Source organism: Heterodontus francisci, chromosome 7 (genome assembly GCF_036365525.1).
Source record: "Heterodontus francisci isolate sHetFra1 chromosome 7, sHetFra1.hap1, whole genome shotgun sequence".
NCBI lineage: Eukaryota > Metazoa > Chordata > Chondrichthyes > Heterodontiformes > Heterodontidae > Heterodontus > Heterodontus francisci.
In genome coordinates this window covers 76,092,962-76,113,224 of record NC_090377.1, presented here as the reverse complement: position 1 = coordinate 76,113,224, position 20,263 = coordinate 76,092,962, and the positions used below count along the sequence as shown (strand labels likewise).

At 48.8% G+C, this 20,263-nt stretch overlaps 1 protein-coding gene across 1 annotated transcript in view; it reads left to right on the top strand.

The window, feature by feature from the left end:
* Window positions 1–1,324: 1,324 nt before the first annotated feature.
* The window catches only part of chn1 (chimerin 1), a 248,469-nt gene continuing 229,530 nt past the window's right edge, over window positions 1,325–20,263 (top strand). Inside the window, exons 1-2 of the mRNA XM_068035449.1 lie at window positions 1,325–1,397; window positions 1,610–1,747. Coding sequence (XP_067891550.1) covers window positions 1,729–1,747 — 19 coding nt within the window. The 5' untranslated portion in view covers window positions 1,325–1,397; window positions 1,610–1,728. The remainder of the gene's footprint in view (window positions 1,398–1,609; window positions 1,748–20,263) is intronic.

Here is a 20,263-nt window from a genome sequence, read left to right as displayed (position 1 = left end):
ATTTTGGGAAGACCATCGTTTCACCTTTCCTATATGTAACAATGGTTCTTCGCTTTACCTCCTCACCACCATGTTTGATTTCACAACTGTTGCTCCGCTATCCGATTTGCCTGTTTGAAGTCAAGTCATGGACAGGGAAGAATTGCTGAAGCTCATTGCCAAGATCCAAGACATCCTGCTAACCCTCCAACAGAAATTCTGCAGTTTATTGCTTGTTTCTATGTCCTTTCTCAATCACAGTCCAGCTGTGCACAAACTGAGTGTCTTGCTAGATGCTGAATTTTGCTTTAAATCTCACATTTAGTCTATCATTAAGACCACTTGCTACTACCTGGAAAGTATCACCTGTCTCTCTATTGCCGCACATTCAGAATTGACTTTTCCAAAGCTTTTGATGCCAGCCCCCTGAACTCAACTCTACACAACCTCCAAATGATTGAGAACTCCATTGGCACTCTGTTCTACACACTTCCACTCATTTATTGCCTCTACCCTTGCTGACCCCCATTCATCAGTGCTCAGTGCAAAATCTTCAAACTTGTTTATAAATCCCTACCTAGACTCATTTCTCCTTACCTCTGCAGCCTCCTTCAGCTCTATGTCTATACTCCCATTTTGCCTGTTATTCCTCCCTGTACCCAACCATCTCTGGCATTATGGTAACATTTCTCCAACCAGCGCTGGTGCTGGTACTTATATTCAAGTCTGAAGGGACGTGGCTGCACTCGAATACAAAATCGAAGAAGTTGTTGTTTTCTTTTTAGTGGCATACTCAGAGCCTCCAACTTGAGGAATATTTTATGAGGGTGAAGATTTAGCAAGGCGGGGGAAGAGTAACTTGTATTAAATTGTAATCAAATTAGTGCCGGGATACGAATCAAAGCTTTGGGTTGATAACGATGTTTTACTCCATTCGGTGCAAAATATAGCAGCAACCCAGGGCAGGACATTGAAAATGCGATTAATTGTTCAGAACTGAGGATGTTACCTTCGAAAAGGGGACGGGGTGGAAGATCTCCATATTTTCGAGGCCCGTTTGTATGGGGTTTATCGTCTGTCCATGCCTCTAAAATATTAGGAAAAAATGCATCTCCAGTGCTGAAATAAAGGCTTTGGGGGAGAGAGTGCTGCCTCGTGATGTCTCAGGAATAAATAACATCTAAAATATTTGATGCACAGGCACTGCCGATCCCAGCGCAGCAATGGATGGAGATGGTTTGTGGTGAGCTCGGCTCCCGCGAGGGCAGCGCGGACACAGGTCGCCATGGTTACCGCATTGACGGGCTGCACCAGTGGGAGACGATGGTCATGTGCTGAGGTAAAATGGCGGTTTGGATGATGAAGTGTGATCCAGAGCACTTGTAATTTTACAGTATTCATTTGTTCGGGGGTTCAGGGTACACAGTTTACTTACAATATTTGCTCTTTGAAACAGTATTTTTTAGAAAATGGTTTTGCATAAAAGCCCACGTACTTGTCCCGTTTTATTCATGTGGTCTTTTTCATTTTAGTCTTTAATCAGACTAAAATCTCTTTTTTAGCTACTTAGCAAGTTAGGAGATGTCGTCTCAAATAGATAATTTATGGCTCATTTTTTTCATGTTTATAGAGGAAAGGATTGAAAGTGTTCTGAAGACGCGTATGGGCTGGTGACTGGCATTGGCGCGTGTGAATCAGTGACTGGACATTGAGCAGTCTCGAAAGGAAAGAACCAGATTTCCAGAAATAATGGCTCTAACTGTGTTTGGTAAGTTGTACTGACAAACTTGAATATAAAGCCATCTAATATTTCTACTTATCCCCCTCGAAGCGGAATCCGTTACAGTTGCACTATGTAACCATGTTTTATTTTTAATATGATAATATGGGAATTGCGAGAGCTGTAAGCGGGCTGGAGTCATTGTGTTTGTTGCTGTATGCAAAGGCTTAAATTTAAGGGCGTATGCTCCCAAACATGGTATGGTGGAAAATTCTATTATGGAGAGTTAAGTTTGTTTTGTAATGAAATGTATTTATTACGTTCAGAATACAGTTAATATTTTTTTAACAGTTTTTAGTAAACATTACTTTAGTGCATTATGTACATTAATTCTGAACTGGATTAGTCTGCGGAATTGAAATCCCATCCAGTTTTCAACTGCACGAAATGAGATAACCGTAACTGTGCAGAGCATATAGGTTTTATAGGTCATCATAAAAATATAATATATAAATTAAATATAAATAGAAATGTATTAATATTACTGATAGATAAATAAGTTATTTAATTTCAAACACAAAAAGCTGGTTTGTTTCAAAGGGTCATCAAAGTACTTATATGGTCTGTTAAAACAAAGTGGGAAATTTGATTTGTGGGGGTGGGAGGAGATGGATTATTTGTATTAATTCATTACCTGCTCAATGACAATTAATTCATAAAAATAATTAAGAACCCATCGACAGGTTTTTGATTCATCTTTGACCAGTGCTGATTCCAGTTGTCAGATTGGCATGAAAATAAATGCTGGTGTGACCCTCTGCATGTGCAGATTACTAGCACTTAAAATTTAAAATCTGTTCGTGAGTGAACTCCTGAATTACTCCAACTCAGACTGGGCAGCACACAGAATCGTTAGAGTGCAGAAGGAGGCCATTCAGCCCATCGTGTCTGCACCAGCTCTACTAATGAGCATTTCACCGAGTGCCACTCCCTGCCTTCTCCCCATAACCCTGCACAGTCTTCCTTTTCAGATAACTGTCTAATTCCCTTTTGAATGCTTCGGTTGAACCTGCCTCCACCACACACTCAGGTAGTGCATCCAGACCTTAAACACATGCTGCGTTTGTTATTCCTCACGCTGCTTCTGCTTTTACCAATTACTTTAAAACGGTGCCCTCTCATTCTCGATCCTTTCACAAGTGGGAAAATTTTTTCCCCTATCTACTCTGTCCAGACCCCTCATGATTTTGAATACCTCTTTCAAATCTCCTCTCAGCCTTCTCTTCAAGGAAAACAGTGCCAATGTCTCCAACCTATCTTCATAACTGAAGTTCCTCATCCCTGGAATCATTCTCATGAATCTTTTCTGCACCCTCCCGAATGCCTTCACATCCTTCCTAAAGTGCAGTGCCCAGCACTGGACTCAATACTGCAGCTGAGGCCGAACTAGTGTCTTATACAAGTTCAACGGTATGCAGGAGTATGCGATTCAGTCCTTCGAGCCTGCTCCGCCATTCATTATGATCATGGCTGATCATCCAACTCAGTAGCCTGTTCTGGCTTTTGCCCCATACCCTTTGATCCCTTTAGACCCAAGAACTATATCTAACTCCTTCCTGAAAACATACAATGTTTTGGCCTCAACTGCTTTCTGTGGTAGCAAATTCCAGAGGCTCACCACTCTCTGGGTGAAGAAATTTCTCCTCATCTCAGTCCTGAAAGGTTTACCCCGTATCCTTAGACTATGACCCCTGATTCAGGACTTCCCCACTATCGGGAACATCCTTCCTGCATCTACTCTGTCAAGTCCTGCTAGAATTTTATTGGTTTCTATGAGATCCCCCCTCACTCTTCTGAACTCCAGCGAATATAATCCTAACCGACTCAATCTCTCCTCATACGTCAGTCCTACCATCCTAGGAATCAGTCTGGTAAACCTTTGCTGCACTCCCTCTATAGCAAGAACATCCTTCCTCAGATAAGGAGACCAAAACTGCACACACTATTCCAGGTGTGACCTCACCAACACCCTGTATAATTGCAGCAAGACATCCCTGCTCCTGTACTCGAATGCTGTCACTATGAAGGTCAACATACCATTTGCCTTTTTTACCGCCTGTTGCACCTGCATGCTTGCCTTCAGCGACTGGTGTACGAGAACACCCAGGTCTCGCTGCATATTCCCCCCTCTCAGTTTATAGCCGTTCAGATAATAATCTGCCTTTCTGTTTTTGCTACCAAAGTGGATAACCTCACATTTATCCACTTACACTGCATCTGCCATGCATTAGCCCACTCACTCAACTTGTCCAAATCACCCTGAAGCCTCTCTGCATCCTCCTCACAACTCACCTTCCCACCCAGTTTTGTGTCATCTGCAAATTTGGAGATATTACATTTAGTTCCCTCATCTAAATCATTAATGTATATTGTGAATAGCTGGGGTCCTAGCACCGATCCCTGCGGTACCCCACTAGTCACTGCCTGCCATTCTGAAAAAGACCCATTTATCCCTACTTTGTTTCCTGTCCACCAACCAATTTTCTATTCATCGCAATACAGTACCCCCAATCTCATGCGCTTTAATTTTACATGCTAATCTCTTATGTGTGACTTTGTCGAAAGCCTTCTGAAAGTCCAAATAAACCACATTCACTGGCTCCCCCTCATCAACTCTACTAGTTATATCCTCGAAGAATTCTAGTAGATTTATCAAGCATGAATTCCCTTTCGTAAATCCATGCTGACTCCGATTCTACCACTGTTCTCTAAGTGCTCTGCTATAAAATCTTTGATAATGGACTCTAGAATTTTCCCCACTACCGACGTCAGGCTGACTGGTCTATAATTCCCTGCTTTCTCTCTACCTCCCTTTTTAAATAGTGGGGTTACATTATCTACCCTCCAATCTGGAGGAACTGTTCCAGAGTCTATAGAATCTTGGAAGATGACCACCAATGCATCCACTATTTCTAGGGCCACTTCCTTAATTACTCTGGGATGCATACCATCAGGCCCTGGAGATTTATCGGCCTCCAATCCCATCAATTTCCCCAACGCCATTTCTCTGCTAATACTGATTTCTTTCAATTCCTCTTTCTCATTAAGCCCTGTGTTCCCCAACATTTCTGGTATGATATTTTTGTCCTCCTTTGTGAAGACAGAACCAAAGTATGCATTTAGTTGGTCAGCCATTTCTTTATTTCCCATAATAAATTCCCCTGTTTCTGACTGTAAGCGACCTACATTTGTCTTCACCAATCTTTTTCTCTTCACATACCTATAGAAACTTTTTCGGTCAGTTTTTATGTTCCCCGCAAGCTTACTCTCGTACTCTATTTTCCCCTTCTTAATCAATCTCTTGGTCCTCCTTTGCTGAATTCTAAACTGCTCCCAATCCTCAGGTCTGTTGTTTTTCCTGGCAAATTTATATACCTCTTCCTAGGATCGAATGCTATCTCTAATTTCCCTTGTAAACCATGGTTTAGCTACCTTTCCCGTTTTACTTTTGCGCCAGACAGGGGTAAACAATTGTTGCAGTTCATCCATGCGCTCTTTAAATGTTTGCCATTGCCTATCCCACCGTCATCCCTTTAAGTAATGTTTCCCAATCCATCATGGCCAACTCGCGCCTCATACCTTCGTAGTTTCCTTTAAGATTCAGGACCCTTGTCTCAAAATCAACTACGTCTCTCTCCATCTTGATGAAGAATTCCATCCTGTTATGGTCACTCGTCCCCAAGGGGTCTCGCACCACTAGATTGTCAATTATTCCTCCCTCATTACACAATACCCAGTCTAGGATGGCCTGTTCTATAGTTGGTTCCTCAACATATTGGTCCAGAAAACCATCCCATATACATTCCAAGAATTCCTCCTCTACGGTATTGTGACTAATTTGATTTGCTCAATCTATATGCAGATTAAAGTCACCCATAATTACAGATGTTCCTTTATTGCATGCATCTGTAATTTCCTGTTTAATGCCATTCCCAACATCACCACTACAGTTTGGGGGTCTATATATGACCCCCACTAACGTTTTTTGCCCCTTAGTGTTTCTCATCTCTACCCATAGAGATTCCACATCGTCAGAGCTAATATCTTTCCTCACTATTGCGTTAATCTCCTCTTTAACCAGCAATGCAACTCCACTGCCTTTTGCTTTTTGTCTGTCCTTCCTAATTACTGAATATCCCTGGATGTTCATTTCCCATCCCTGGTCACCTTGCAGCCATGTCTCCACAATCCCAACTATATCATACCTGTTTACATCTATTTGCACGATTAATTCTCCTTGCTTTTGAACACTATATGCTCCTATTAATAAAGCCCAGGATGCTGTTTGCTTTATTAACCACTCTCTCAATCTGTCCTGCCACCTTCAATGATTTATGCACATCAAAGTGACTCCTGAAAACGTAGTCCAGCGCTGACGTCATCAGAGTGCTCCCAGCTTTGCACATTCACAGAATGGACTCTTACTGCCAGTATGGTGCTGTGCATGCGCAGCCTACGTAAGCACCTGGCTTGGCAGGACTAATTTGCGCATGCATGCGGAAACATCATCCCGTACTGCAAGGTCTGCTCGCCACTTGCTCCCCGCTTCACCCTCCCCCGCCCGACTTGTCGGCCACTCGCTCCCTGCCTTGCCACTTCTCCCCCCTCGGCTCCCCACTCCCTTCCGCAATCACTGTCTCTCTTCCCTGCACTGAGAAAGTGGGGGAGAGAGAGAGTGACAAGATAGGGAGGGGAGGGAGACTACGAGCGGGAGAGGGAGTGGGGAGCAGGAGCGGGAAACAGAACAGAGGGGAGGAAGCGGTGAGGCGAGTGGGGGAGAAGCAGCGAGTGGCCAAGGGGGGGACAGGGAGGAGAAGAGGTGAGGTAGGAAGTGAGCAAACAGGCGTGGGAGGCAGCGGCGAAGAGAAGCACGAGAGCGGGGTAGTGTTATGGGTGGGATGGAAGCGGTGTTCGCAGCCACTGGGGTTTTGAGTTTCATTTGTTTTTGAACAGTGCCATCTTTACTGACAGCTGCCAAAACATCGCAGACAGTGACGTTTCAATGCATGACGTACAAATGCAAGTACTGCACCACCTAGTGGTTGCGTTCTCAGTAAATGTAGCCTGTGCACATATACACCCATGTCCATCTGCTCCTGCACCCCCTTCAGAATTGTACCCTTTGTTTTATATTGTCTCTCCATGTTCTTCCTCCCAAAATGTATCACTTCACATTTCTCCACATTGAACTTCATCTGCCACCTATTTGCCCATTCAGCCAACTTGTCTATGTCCTTTTGAAGTTCTACACTGTCCTCCTCACAGTTCACAATGCTTCCAAGCTTTGTATCATCTGCAGACTTGAAATTGTGCCCTGTACACCAAGGACTGGGCGGCACAGTGGCGCAACAGTTAGCACTGTAGCCTCACAGCTCCAGCGACCCGGGTTCGGTTCTGGGTACTGCCTGTGCGGAGTTTGCAAGTTCTCCCTATGCCCCCTCATCACTGATGAGACCCTTCACCTGAATAGACCCTTCACCTCCATTCTATCCAGGCCTCTCAAAATTTTGTACATTTCAGTCAGATTTCCCCTCAGCCTTCTCTGTTCCAGCGAGAACAACCCCAGCCTATCCAATCTTTCCTCGCAGCTGCATTTTTCCAGTCCTGGCAACATCCTCGTAAATTTCCTCTGTACCCTTTCTAGTGCACTTACATCCTTCCTGTAATGAGGTATCCAGAACTGCACACAGTACTCAAGTTGTGGCCTAACCAACGAGTTATACAGTTCCAGCATAACCTCCCTGCTCTTGTATTCTCTACCTCGGCTAATAAAGGAAAGGATTCCATTTGCCTTCCTAACCAGCTTATCGACCTGTCCTGCTACCTTCAGGGATCTGTGACATTCACTCCAAGGTCCCTTACTTGCTCTACACTTCTCAGTATTTTCCCTTTACTGGTGTATTCCTTTGCCTTGTTTGACCTCCCCAGATGCATCACCTCACACTTCTCTAAGTTGAATTCCATTTGCCACTTTTCTGCCCTTCCGACCAGACCATCAATATCTTCCTACAGCTATCCTTCTCGCTAGCTACCACATGTTCAAGCTTCGTGTCGTCTGCAAACTTCCAACATCTAAATCGTTAATATACACCACAAAAAGCAGAGGGCCCAGTACTATGGGGAGGTAATTGGCCGGATTAGCTTTGTCCTGCTTTTTGTGAACAGGACATACCTGAGCAATTTTCCACTTTGCTGGGTAAATGCCAGCATCGTAGCTATACTGGAACAACTTGACTAGGGGGTGCGGCTAGTTCTGGAGCATAAATTTTCAAGCGGGATGTTGTCGGGGCCCATAGCCTTTGCTGTATCCAGTGTGCTCAGCTGGTTCTTAATATCACTTGGAATGAATCAAAATGGCTGAAGATTAGCTTCTGGGGTGTTGGGGACCTCAGGAGGAGACGGAGCTCGATTTTCCGCTCAGCACCTGTGACCGTAGATTATTGCAAATATGTCAGCCTTGTCTTTTGCACTGACTTGTAGAGTTCCAGCATTATTTAGGATGGGGAAGCTCATTGAGCCTCTCCCTCCTATTAATCATTTAACGTTCAGCACTTTTCACAACTGGATGTGGCAGGACTACTGAGCTTTGATCTGATCTGTTAGACGTTGGATCAGTTAGCTCTTTCTATAGCATACTGCTTTCACTGCTTAGCATGTGTAAAAATTCTATGTTGTAACTTCACCAGGTTGGCACCTCATTTTTAGGTGTGCCTAATGCTGCTCCTGGCATGCTCTTTTACACTCGCAATTGAATTCGAGTTGATCATCTGGCTTGATGGTAATGGCAGAGTGATGGGTATGCTGGGCCAGACAGTTACAGATTGTGGTGGAATATAGTTCTGCTGCTGATGACGGCCCAGAGCACCTCATAGCCCAGTTTTGAGCAGCTAGATTTGCTCTTAATCTATTCCGTTTAGCATGGTGGTAGTGCCACACAACTCGATGGAGGGTGTCCTTATTGTGAAGACAGAACTTTGTCTCCACAAGGACTGTGTGGTGGTCATGCCTACCAATACTGTTGTGGACAGCTAGATTGGCGAGGATGAGGTCAAGTAAGTTTTTCTTGTTAGTTCTGTCACCACCTGCCACAGGCTCAATCTGGCAGCTAAGAACTTCAGGACTTAGCCAGCTCAATCAGTAGTGGTGCTATTAAGCCACTCCTGGTGATGGACATTGAAGTTTCCGACCCAGATTGCATTTTATGCCCGTGCTACCGTCCCTGCTTCTTCCTGTTGGTGTTCGACATGGAAGAGTACTAATTCATCAGCTGCAGGAGGGCGGTAGGTGGTAATCGGCAGGAGGTTTCCTTGCCCATGTTTGACCTAATACCGTGAGACTTTGAGGTCTAGAATCAATATGGAAGATTCCCAGGGCTATTTCCTCCTGACCGTATACCACTATGCTACCAGTTGTGGTAGGTCTGTCCTGCTGGTGGGACATGACATACTCAGGGATGGTGTTGGAGGAGTCTGGGACATTGGCTGAAAGGTATGATCCTCTGAGTACGACTGTTTCAGGCTGTTGCTTGACTAGTCTGTGGGGCAGCTCTCCCAATTTTGGCACAAGTCCCCAGATGTTAGTGAGGAGGACCTTGCAGGGTCAAATGGGCTGGGTGTGCCATTGTCATACCTGAATCCAAGGCCCAGGTTGAGTGATGTGTCTGATTTTATTCTTAAGCTTTTTTGTACAACTGGGTGGCTTGCTCGGCCATTTCCAAGGGCTGTTATGAGTCAGCCACATTGCTGTGGGTCTGGAGTCATGTATATGCCAGACCATGTCAGGATGGCAGATTTCCTTCCCTAATGGACGTTAGTGAACCAGATGGATTTTTACGACAACCTGGTAGTTTCATGGTCACCATTACTGATACTAGCTTTTTATTCCTGGTTTGTGTTTAACCAGCTTAATTTAAAGTTTCCAGATGTTGTGGATTGTTTCACCTGATCATTAGAATCCAGGGCTCTGGATTACTCATCTAATAACATGTTACCATACCTACCAGAAATGCAACATTTCAACTATGGTCGAACAAATAACTTGTGCAAATTCATGAGCTCATTACTTTATATTCATTGTTCTTAAATATAAAGTTTTGAATTAATTTGCTTTTTTTTTAAAGCCTTTTTTACCTGCACCTTTACTTTTAATGTATATATTGGCACTCAGAACTTACTTTTTCTCCGCTGTTAGAAGCCTTACTGTTTCCGGTAAACTTTCTTCCGTTGTTTTTTCCAAAATGCTTCAGATTTCTCGGCCTTGCACTGTATCTGGCACCTATCTGGTAACCTGTCTGTCTTCCTGCGTTGTTCTTCATGGTTTGCCATCCCCTAATTGGTATTCTCTTTAAGATTGGTATCAATTGTCTATGTCCAAATCATTTACATAAATGGTAAATAAAAATGGTCCAGTACAGATCCCTGAGGTGCTACTCACATCCCCCTAATGCAAGAAACAGTTACTTGCCCTAATTCTTTTCCTTCTGTCCCAGTTATTCTTTAGTCTTGTGGCTACACTTCACTATCACACAACTTAATTTTCATAAGTCTTCATGTGATGCTATATTGAATGCCTTCAGAAAATACAACATCCTTTGTATTCTATTTATCTACACATTCTGTGGTTTCCTCAATAATTTCAACAAAACTAAAATCATGATCTGTGTCTCAATAATCTATGCTGACAGTACCCGATTAGCCCATGCCTTTCTAACAGATCAGTAATTTCATTCTGCATTGGGACTCCAGATGTTTATGCACAACCAAGGTAAGATGAATTGGCCTGGCCTATCCTTTCCCTTTTTTTTTGAGTATAGGTGCAATATTAGCCACACACCTGTTCTTCAACATATTTCTCATTTCCAAATTTTTTTGTCAGTTTATTGTTAGTGCCTTTGTTACTTCTTACTTTCAGGGATGTACATCATCTCGGCATAGTAACTTCTATTTGTAATCCTATTAACTATTTAATCTATACTTTCTCCAATATGTATTTAATTATCTTCCACCACTGGCCTGCTGTTTGATCTACCATGCGTTCCAACCAGTTACTATCGGCTAGGTTCCCTTTCATTCCAGCTCTTCAAATTGATGAGATACTCATTAGTGGCACACTTTTTTAATTAAAAAAAAAACTCTGAATTGCTGTTTTACTCTGACCAGTGCTTATTTTATTTGTGTGCACATCAAGTTGAGGAACATCAGTTCTTCCCATTTCAGGCACCCAGTGCCTTCATTAATCATTTCCAGGTGAGCCTAATGCAGAATTAAGCTCCAATTATTCTACTTCAACAGGGTGCTTTAGCTCCAACACCAAAAGAGCACTACAGACTGCTATTCTGCAACATCTATTTCCATTTCCCACATTAGCCATGATATGGCCTCTCTTGAGGAGACTTGTCACTTAATTGTGCTTTGTGAAGCTATGGCCACTTGTAACTGGGTTGATGCTGTGCAGCCTATTACAAACTGGACCCTTATAGCCAGCTTACAGAGGAGACTTCCATCCTATTTGTCTGTCTCTATTTGAAATCTGTTCCCAGAGGTCATTGTTCCACCCAGTTCCCCAATTTTTTTTTAGAAGTTAATTTTCTTTCCCTTGCCAGTTTCTCTTACCCTCCCCCCACCCCCCTTTCCCAAATATTTGAGTCCTTGTATAGAACGGTTCAGAGCAACGTACCTGCTAATATATTTTTTGGAGTGCATGGGTGATTGTTTAAGTGCACAGTCCCTTTAAAATATTTTTTGCATGACCACAAACGTGTGGTAACTTCGAGGGCCTGACTTGTACGCAGACTATGCAAGAACTTTCAGAGAGACCATTGGCTCTGAATGTGCTGGTTAACCTCTGGTACGTCTGGAGTTGGCATTATTCACGTGTAACCTTGATGGTTAGTGTCAGCTGAATATTTAACTGTGGCGGCATTATAGCAAACCTACCTACAATTTTGTACATCAGCTGCCAGTGGGGATATGATGGGTTGAATGGCCTCCTTTCTAACTTGGCACAAAGCAAGGATCAAACTTAGGCCATTACTGTTCTGTATGGCTCTGCTTAATTGATGGATAAAATTTCTGGGTACTGACAGGTAGTATTAAAAAAATAGAAATTGTTTCTTTAGTATTGGGATTGTTGGACAGAGGAAAATTACAAATTGTATTCAGAGTACAAATAAGGAAATTTTCTAAATTTGGCACTGGTCACGAATGGTGAGGGTAACAAACCTTGTTCTGATCCCACTCCAGCTATCAGTTCCTATGTGTCCTCTGGTTGGTTTGTGATGGCAGTTCTTGAGGAAATCACTGCTTGAAGTTATGGTCTTTGCTGTTGTAGAACTGGCATACCCAATAACTAATCATATAACCATTTAAAAAATGAAGTGTTTGGAACAGTTGATTTTTGTATCCTCTAATACCATATGGAAATTGCATCTTTGCTTTAAATTGTCACCAACACTGTTGACAAGTAGTATCTGGTACTTGTGAACACAATGCAACAGGGTTCTTTGTTTACTAAGGGGAAACAACTTATTTCATACATGAGTGAATGTCCTGTGGTGTATTCACAATATACGTTGGCAAATGCATTGTTTAGTAAGGATATGAACACTATACCATATAAAGCAATGTCACCATGTGGGCTCCTTCACAGATGTGATTGCCTTCTATGACCTGCAAGGAATTATTTTTTATTTTTTCACAGGATGTGGACATCGCTGACTAGGCCAGCATTTATTGCCCATCCCTAATTGCCCTTGAGACGGTGATGGTGAGCTGCCTTCTTGAACTGTTGCAGACCTTGGGGGAGGGGGAGAGAGGGAGCGAGGGGAGGGGGGTGGAGAGAGGAAGCGAGGGAAATGGGGGGGAGTAGAGGGAGCGAGGGAAAGGGGGGGGAGTAGAGGGAGCGAGGGAAAGGGGGGGGAGTAGAGGGAGCGAGGGAAAGGGGGGGGAGTAGAGGGAGCGAGGGAAAGGGGGGGGAGTAGAGGGAGCGAGGGAAAGGGGGGGGAGTAGAGGGAGCGAGGGAAAGGGGGGGGAGTAGAGGAAGGGGGGGGAGTAGAGGGAGCGAGGGAAAGGGGGGGAGTAGAGGGAGCGAGGGAAAGGGGGGGGGAGTAGAGGGAGCGAGGGAAAGGGGGGGGAGTAGAGGGAGCGAGGGAAAGGGGGGGGAGTAGAGGGAGCGAGGGAAAGGGGGGGGAGTAGAGGGAGCGAGGGAAAGGGGGGGGGAGTAGAGGGAGCGAGGGAAAGGGGGGGGGAGTAGAGGGAGCGAGGGAAAGGGGGGGGGAGTAGAGGGAGCGAGGGAAAGGGGGGGGAGTAGAGGGAGCGAGGGAAAGGGGGGGAGTAGAGGAAGGGGGGGGAGTAGAGGGAGCGAGGGAAAGGGGGGGGAGTAGAGGGAGCGAGGGAAAGGGGGGGGAGTAGAGGGAGCGAGGGAAAGGGGGGGGAGTAGAGGGAGCGAGGGAAAGGGGGGGGAGTAGAGGGAGCGAGGGAAAGGGGGGGGAGTAGAGGGAGCGAGGGAAAGGGGGGGAGTAGAGGGAGCGAGGGAAAGGGGGGGGAGTAGAGGGAGCGAGGGAAAGGGGGGGGAGTAGAGGGAGCGAGGGAAAGGGGGGGGAGTAGAGGGAGCGAGGGAAAGGGGGGGGAGTAGAGGGAGCGAGGGAAAGGGGGGGGAGTAGAGGGAGCGAGGGAAAGGGGGGGGAGTAGAGGGAGCGAGGGAAAGGGGGGGGAGTAGAGGGAGCGAGGGAAAGGGGGGGGAGTAGAGGGAGCGAGGGAAAGGGGGGGGAGTAGAGGGAGCGAGGGAAAGGGGGGGGAGTAGAGGGAGCGAGGGAAAGGGGGGGGAGTAGAGGGAGCGAGGGAAAGGGGGGGGAGTAGAGGGAGCGAGGGAAAGGGGGGGGAGTAGAGGGAGCGAGGGAAAGGGGGGGGAGTAGAGGGAGCGAGGGAAAGGGGGGGGAGTAGAGGGAGCGAGGGAAAGGGGGGGGAGTAGAGGGAGCGAGGGAAAGGGGGGGGAGTAGAGGGAGCGAGGGAAAGGGGGGGGAGTAGAGGGAGCGAGGGAAAGGGGGGGGAGTAGAGGGAGCGAGGGAAAGGGGGGGGAGTAGAGGGAGCGAGGGAAAGGGGGGGGAGTAGAGGGAGCGAGGGAAAGGGGGGGGAGTAGAGGGAGCGAGGGAAAGGGGGGGGAGTAGAGGGAGCGAGGGAAAGGGGGGGGAGTAGAGGGAGCGAGGGAAAGGGGGGGGAGTAGAGGGAGCGAGGGAAAGGGGGGGGAGTAGAGGGAGCGAGGGAAAGGGGGGGGAGTAGAGGGAGCGAGGGAAAGGGGGGGGAGTCGAGGGAGCGAGGGAAAGGGGGGGGAGTCGAGGGAGCGAGGGAAAGGGGGGGGAGTCGAGGGAGCGAGGGAAAGGGGGGGAGCGAGGGGGAGAAAGGGGGGGAGCGAGGGGGAGAGAGGGAAGGGGGGGGAGAGAGGGAGCGAGGGGAGAGAGGGAGCGAGGGGAGAGAGGGAGCGAGGGGAGGAGAGGGAGCGAGGGGAGGAGAGGGAGCGAGGGGAGGAGAGGGAGCGAGGGGAGGAGAGGGAGCGAGGGGTGGGGAGAGAGGGGGAGCGAGGGGGGGGGGGAGAGAGGGGGAGCGAGGGGGGGGGGAGCGAGGGGGGGGGGAGAGAGGGGGAGCGAAGGGGGGGGGAGAGAGGGGGAGCGAGAGGGGGAGCGAGAGGGGGGGGGAGCGAGGGAGGGGGAGCGAGGGGGGGGAGGGGGGGGGGGAGCGAGGGGAGGGGGAGCGAGGGGGGGGAGAGGGGGGGGGGAGCGAGGGGAGGGGGAGCGAGGGGAGGGGGAGCGAGGGGGGGGGAGCGAGGGGAGGGGGAGCGAGGGGAGGGGGAGCGAGGGGAGGGGGAGCGAGGGGAGGGGGAGCGAGGGGGGGGGGAGCGAGGGGGGGGGGAGCGAGGGGAGGGGGGGGAGGGGAGGGGGAGCGAGGGGGAGGGGGAGCGAGGGGGGGGGGGAGAGGGGGGGGGAGCGAGGGGGGGGGGGAAGAGAGGGGGAGCGGGGTGGGGGGGGAGAGAGGGGGAGGGGGGGGGGGAGCGAGGGGGAGAGAGGGGGAGCGAGGGGGGGGGGAGAGAGGGGGAGCGGGGGGGGTGGGGAGAGAGGGGGAGCGAGGGGGGGGGGAGAGAGGGGGAGCGAGGGGAGAGAGGGGGGGGGAGAGGGGGGGAGAGAGGGGGAGCGAGGGGGGGGGGGAGAGAGGGGGAGCGAGGGGAGGAGAGGGAGCGAGGGGTGGGGAGAGAGGGGGAGCGAGGAGAGGGGGGGAGCGAGGAGAGGGAGAGAGAGGGGGAGCGAGGAGAGGGGGAGCGAGGGGGGGGGGAGAGAGGGGGAGCGAGGGGGGGGGGAGAGAGGGGGAGCGAGGGGGGGGGAGAGAGGGGGAGAGAGGGGGAGCGAGGGGGGGGGAGAGAGGGGGGGGAGCGAGGGGGGGGGAAGAGAGGGGGAGCGAGGGGGAGCGGGAGAGGGGGAGGGGGAGAGAGGGGGAGGGAGGGGGTGGGGAGAGAGGGGGAGCGAGGGGGTGGGGAGAGAGGGGGAGCGAGAGAGGGGGAGCGAGGGGGGGAGCGAGAGAGGGGGAGCGAGGGGGGGGGAGAGAGGGGGAGCGAGGGGGGGGGGAGAGAGGGCGAGCGAGGGAGGGGGGGGGAGAGAGGGGGAGCGAGGGAGGGGGGGGGAGAGAGGGCGAGCGAGGGAGGGGGGGGGAGAGAGGGTGAGCGAGGGAGGGGGGGGAGAGAGGGTGAGCGAGGGAGGGGGGGGGGAGAGAGGGCGAGCGAGGGAGGGGGGTGGTCAGAGAGAGGGGGAGGGGGGGTGGCAAGAGAGACCGGTGCAAGGGAGTAATGTCTGGCGAAACATCCAGAGGCTTCTCAATGAAACGGAGTCTGTAGTACAAATTTATAGAATACAATAACCCTTACTCATTTGTCCACACTACCCCCGACACATTCCAAAGCTGCAGCTTCATCAATAAACTGAAGTGTATTGTCTCACTAATCATCCCCCCTGTTGTCTCTTCCCCTGCAGTCGCAGTCTTATCTTAAGGACACCATATTTACACAGATGGAAAGGCAATTCGACTTCTGAGTTCTACAGCTTCCCATAATCATTGCCATGCATCCAATCGTGCCCTGGTTCCCCACAATTACAGTGCTTCCATCTTCCTGTTAACGTATCCTAATGCTAAATAATCTTCTAATAGTGTCCTACTGGTCCCATTTCAGTCCCTCCTTTTGGACCCCTGGTCAGGCACACCACCTGACCCAGGCGGGACACTCCCAACATCCTCCACTCACCAATTGCTCCAGGGATCCTACTGGAGTTCAGCGGGTTTTGGATCTCCTAGTCTACTGTTCTCTTACGGCTTCACCAAAGTCCTATTGACCTGGACTGGGCCTGGAAATTCGATCCTGTTATATAGTGTAATCTTCATAAATATTCACGCGTTTCATATTCCCTGGGAGAGGGGCTCCGAGGGCATGGGACACCAGGGTGTATCCTTTGTTGGCCAGCATTACCATCTGCTTGGGATATCATCCGCCTTTGGTAGAAACAAATACAGAGACTGACTACCAGGACCACAATGGACGCGACGGCAGCAGACTGACTACCAGGACCACAATGGACGCGACGGCAGCAGCGATCCTTCCCACTTCGCACCGGTTATACTGCATTCTTGCCACTTTGGCTCTATTGCTGGCCGAGTCCTCCAATCTCCTAGCCACTTCTTTGGCTAGGTTCACCTGTACCCTGCCGCTCATGATTGCTTGATGACTTTGCTCCTTGTGGTAGCTAGGGCCCTTTGCACCGCCTCCCGGGCTATTCATTCCGGGACGTCGTCAGCGTCCAGCGATCCATCCCACCAGGGGCTGAATACATACCCCGTGAGGGCCCTGCGCACAAGGTGAAAATCCCCCACCGTAAAGGAGTCAATGATCTGAAGGCAGAAAGTGTGGTTATTATCATACTCCAAGCCACCTTCAAATGGCTCGGAATGCATACTGTCCGTCCAACTGCTCACCGCCTCTGGTCTAGTACACCTACACAGCATCTGTGCTCCAAAACTCTGCTCCCCACCTGAAGTTAAAGACCAGTTCTACAAGGAACTCCATAATATCATTAGTAGCATTCCTAATACCGAACATTTGTTCCTGCTGGGGGACTTTAACGCCAGGGTTGGGGCCGGCCATGACTCATGGCCCTCCTGCCTTGGCCACTATGGCATTGGAAGGATGAATGAGAATGGACAGAGACTGCTGGAGTTGTGTACCTATCACAACCTCTGCATCACTAACTCGTTCTTTCATACTAAACCCTGTCACCAGGTTTCATGGAGGCACCCAAGATCACGTCATTAGCAACAGCTGGACCTCATTGTCACAAGGCGAGCCTCTATAAACGGTGTCCAAATCACACGCAGCTTCCACAGTGCGGACTGCGACACCGACCACTCCCTGGTGTGCAGCAAAGTTAGCCTCAAACCAAAGAAGCTACATCACTCCAAGCAGAAAGGTCGCCCGTGCATCAACTCTAGCAGAATTTCTTATCCACAGCTGTCACATAAGTTTCTAAATTCACTTGAAAAAGCCTTCCAAAACACTCCTGCAGGGGATGCAGAGACCAAGTGGGCCCACGTCAGAGACGTCAACTATGACTCAGCAATGACCACCTTTGGCAAACGTGAAAAGCAGAATGCAGACTGGTTTCAATCTCACGTTGAAGAGCTGGAACCTGTTATAGCCGCTAAGCACATTGCACTGTTGAACTGCAAGAAAGCCCCCAGCGAGTTAACATCAGTAGCACTTAAAGTAGCCAGAAGCGCTGCACAAAGAACAGCCAGGCGCTGTGCAAATGACTACTGGCAACACCTATGCAGTCGTATTCAGCTGGCCTCCGACACCAGAAACATCAGAGGAATGTATGATGGCATTGAGAGCGCTTTTGGGCCAACCATCAAGAAGATCGCCCCCTCAAGTCTAAATCAGGGGACACGATCACTGACCAACGCAAGCAAATGGACCACTGGGTGGAGCACTACCTAGAACTGTACTCCAGGGAAAATGTTGTCACTGATACCGCCCTCAGTGCAGACCAGTCTTTGCCGGTCACGGATGAGCTGGACGAACAGCCAACAACATCAGAACTCAGTGATGCCATTGATTCTCCAGCTAGTGGAAAAGCCCCTGGAAAGGATGGCATTACCCCTGAAATAATTGAGTGCCAAGACTGCTATACTCTCAGCTGTCCATGAACTGCTTTGCCTGTGCTGGGATGAGGGAGCAGTACCACAGGACATGCGTGATGCCAATATCATCACCTTCTATGAGAACAAGGGTGACCGTGGTGACTGCAACAGCTACCGTGGAATCTCCCTGCTCAGCACAGTGGGGAAAGTCTTCACTCGAGTCGTTTTAAACAGACTCCAGAAGCTGGCTGAGTGTGTCTACCCTGAGGCACAGTGTGGCTTTTGAGCAGAGAGATCCACTATTGACATGCTGTTCTCCCTTGGCCAGCGACAGGAGAAATGTCGCGAACAACAGATGCCCCTCTGCGTTGCTTTCATAGATCTCACCAAAGCCTTTGACCTTGTCAGCAGACGTGGTCTCTTCAGAATACTAGCAAAGATCGGATGTACACCAAAGCTACTAAGTATCATCACCTCATTCCATGACAATATGAAAGGCACAGTTCAGCGTAGTGGTGCCTCATCAGACCCCTTTTCTATCCTGAGTGGTGTGAAACAGGGCTGTGTTCTTACACCTACACTGTTTCGGATCTTCTTCTCACTGCTGCTCTCACATGCGTTCAAGTCTTCAGAAGAAGGAATTTTCCTCCACACAGGATCAGATGGCAGGTTGTTCAACCTCGTCCGTCTTAAAGAGTGAAGACCAAAGTACGGAAGGTCCTCATCAGGGAACTCCTCTTTGCTGATGATGCTGCATTAACATTCCACACAGAAGAGTGTGTGCAGAGACTCATTGACAGGATTGCGGCTGCCTGCAACGAATTTGGCCTAACCATCAGCCTCAAGAAAACGAACATCATGGGACAGGATGTCGGAAATGCTCCATCCATCAATATCTGCGACCACGCTCTGGAAGTGGTTCAAGAGTTCACCTACCTAGGCTGTTTACAGGTAAAGTGGGAGGCTTTTAAAAGTGAGATAGGAAGAGCTCAGGGCCGGCATGTTCCTGTTAGATGGAAGGGCAAGGCTGGAAAGTTTAGGGAACCTTGGTTGACTAGGGATATTGAGGGTCTGGTCAGGACAAAGAAGGAGGCATATGTCAGGTATAGGCAGCTGGGATCGAGTGAGTCCCTCGAGGAGTATAAGGGATGTTGGACTAAAGAAGGAAATTAGGGCGAAAAGGGGCCATGAGATTTCCCTGGCAGATAAGATAAAGGAGAATCCAAAAAGATTCCATAAGTATATTAAGAGTAAAAGGGTAGCTAGGGAGAGAGTAGGTCCCCTTAAGGATCAGTGTGGCAATCTATGTGTGGAGCCACGGGAAATGGGCGAGGTCTTAAATGAATATTTCTCGTCTATATTTACCGTGGAGAAGATCATGGAAGCGAGTGAGTTCAAGGGAGGGAACACCGATATCCTGGAGCATATCAACATTACAAAGGTGGAGGTGTTGGAGGTTATGAAGCGCATGAAGGTGGATAAATCCCCAGGGCCTGACCAGGTGTATCCTAGGATGCTATGGGAAGCAAGGGAGGAGATTGCTGGGGCCCTGGCAGAGATTTTTGTATCATCGTTAGTCACGGGTGAGGTACCGGAAGACTGGAGGATAGCCAATGTTGTGCCTTTATTTAAGAAGGGCAGCAGGGATAAGCCAGGGAACTAGAGGCCGGTGAGCCTTACATCAGTGGTGGGAAAGTTATTAGAAGGGATTCTGAGAGACAGGATTTATATGCATCTGGAAAGGAATGATGTGATTAGGGATAGCCAGCATGACTTTGTGCGTGGGAAATCATGTCTCATGAATTGTTTGAGTTTTTCGAGGAGGTGACCAAGAGGATTGACGAGGGCAGGACGATGGACCTTGTTTACATGGACTTTAGTAAGGCCTTTGACAAGGTCCCGCATGGTAGGCTGGTCCGGAAGGTTCGAACACATGGGATCCAGGGTGAGCTAGCAAATTGGATACAAAATTGGCTTGGTGATAGGAGGCAGAGAGTGGTAGTGGAGGGTTGTTTTTCAGATTGGAGGCCGGTGACCAGTGGTGTGCCGCAGGGATCGGCGCTGGGCCCTCTGTTATTTGTCATATATATTAATGACTTGGATGTGAATGTAAGGGGCATGATTAGTAAGTTTGCAGATGACACCAAAATTGGTGGTATAGTTGACAGTGAAGAAGGTTATCTAAGGTTACAACAGGATATAGATCAACTGGGAAAGTGGGCAAGGGATTGGCAAATGGAATTTCACGCAGACAAGTGTGAAGTGATGCATTTTGGGAAATTAAACCAGGGCAGGACGTATACAGTGAATGGCAGGGTCCTGGGGAGTGTTGTTG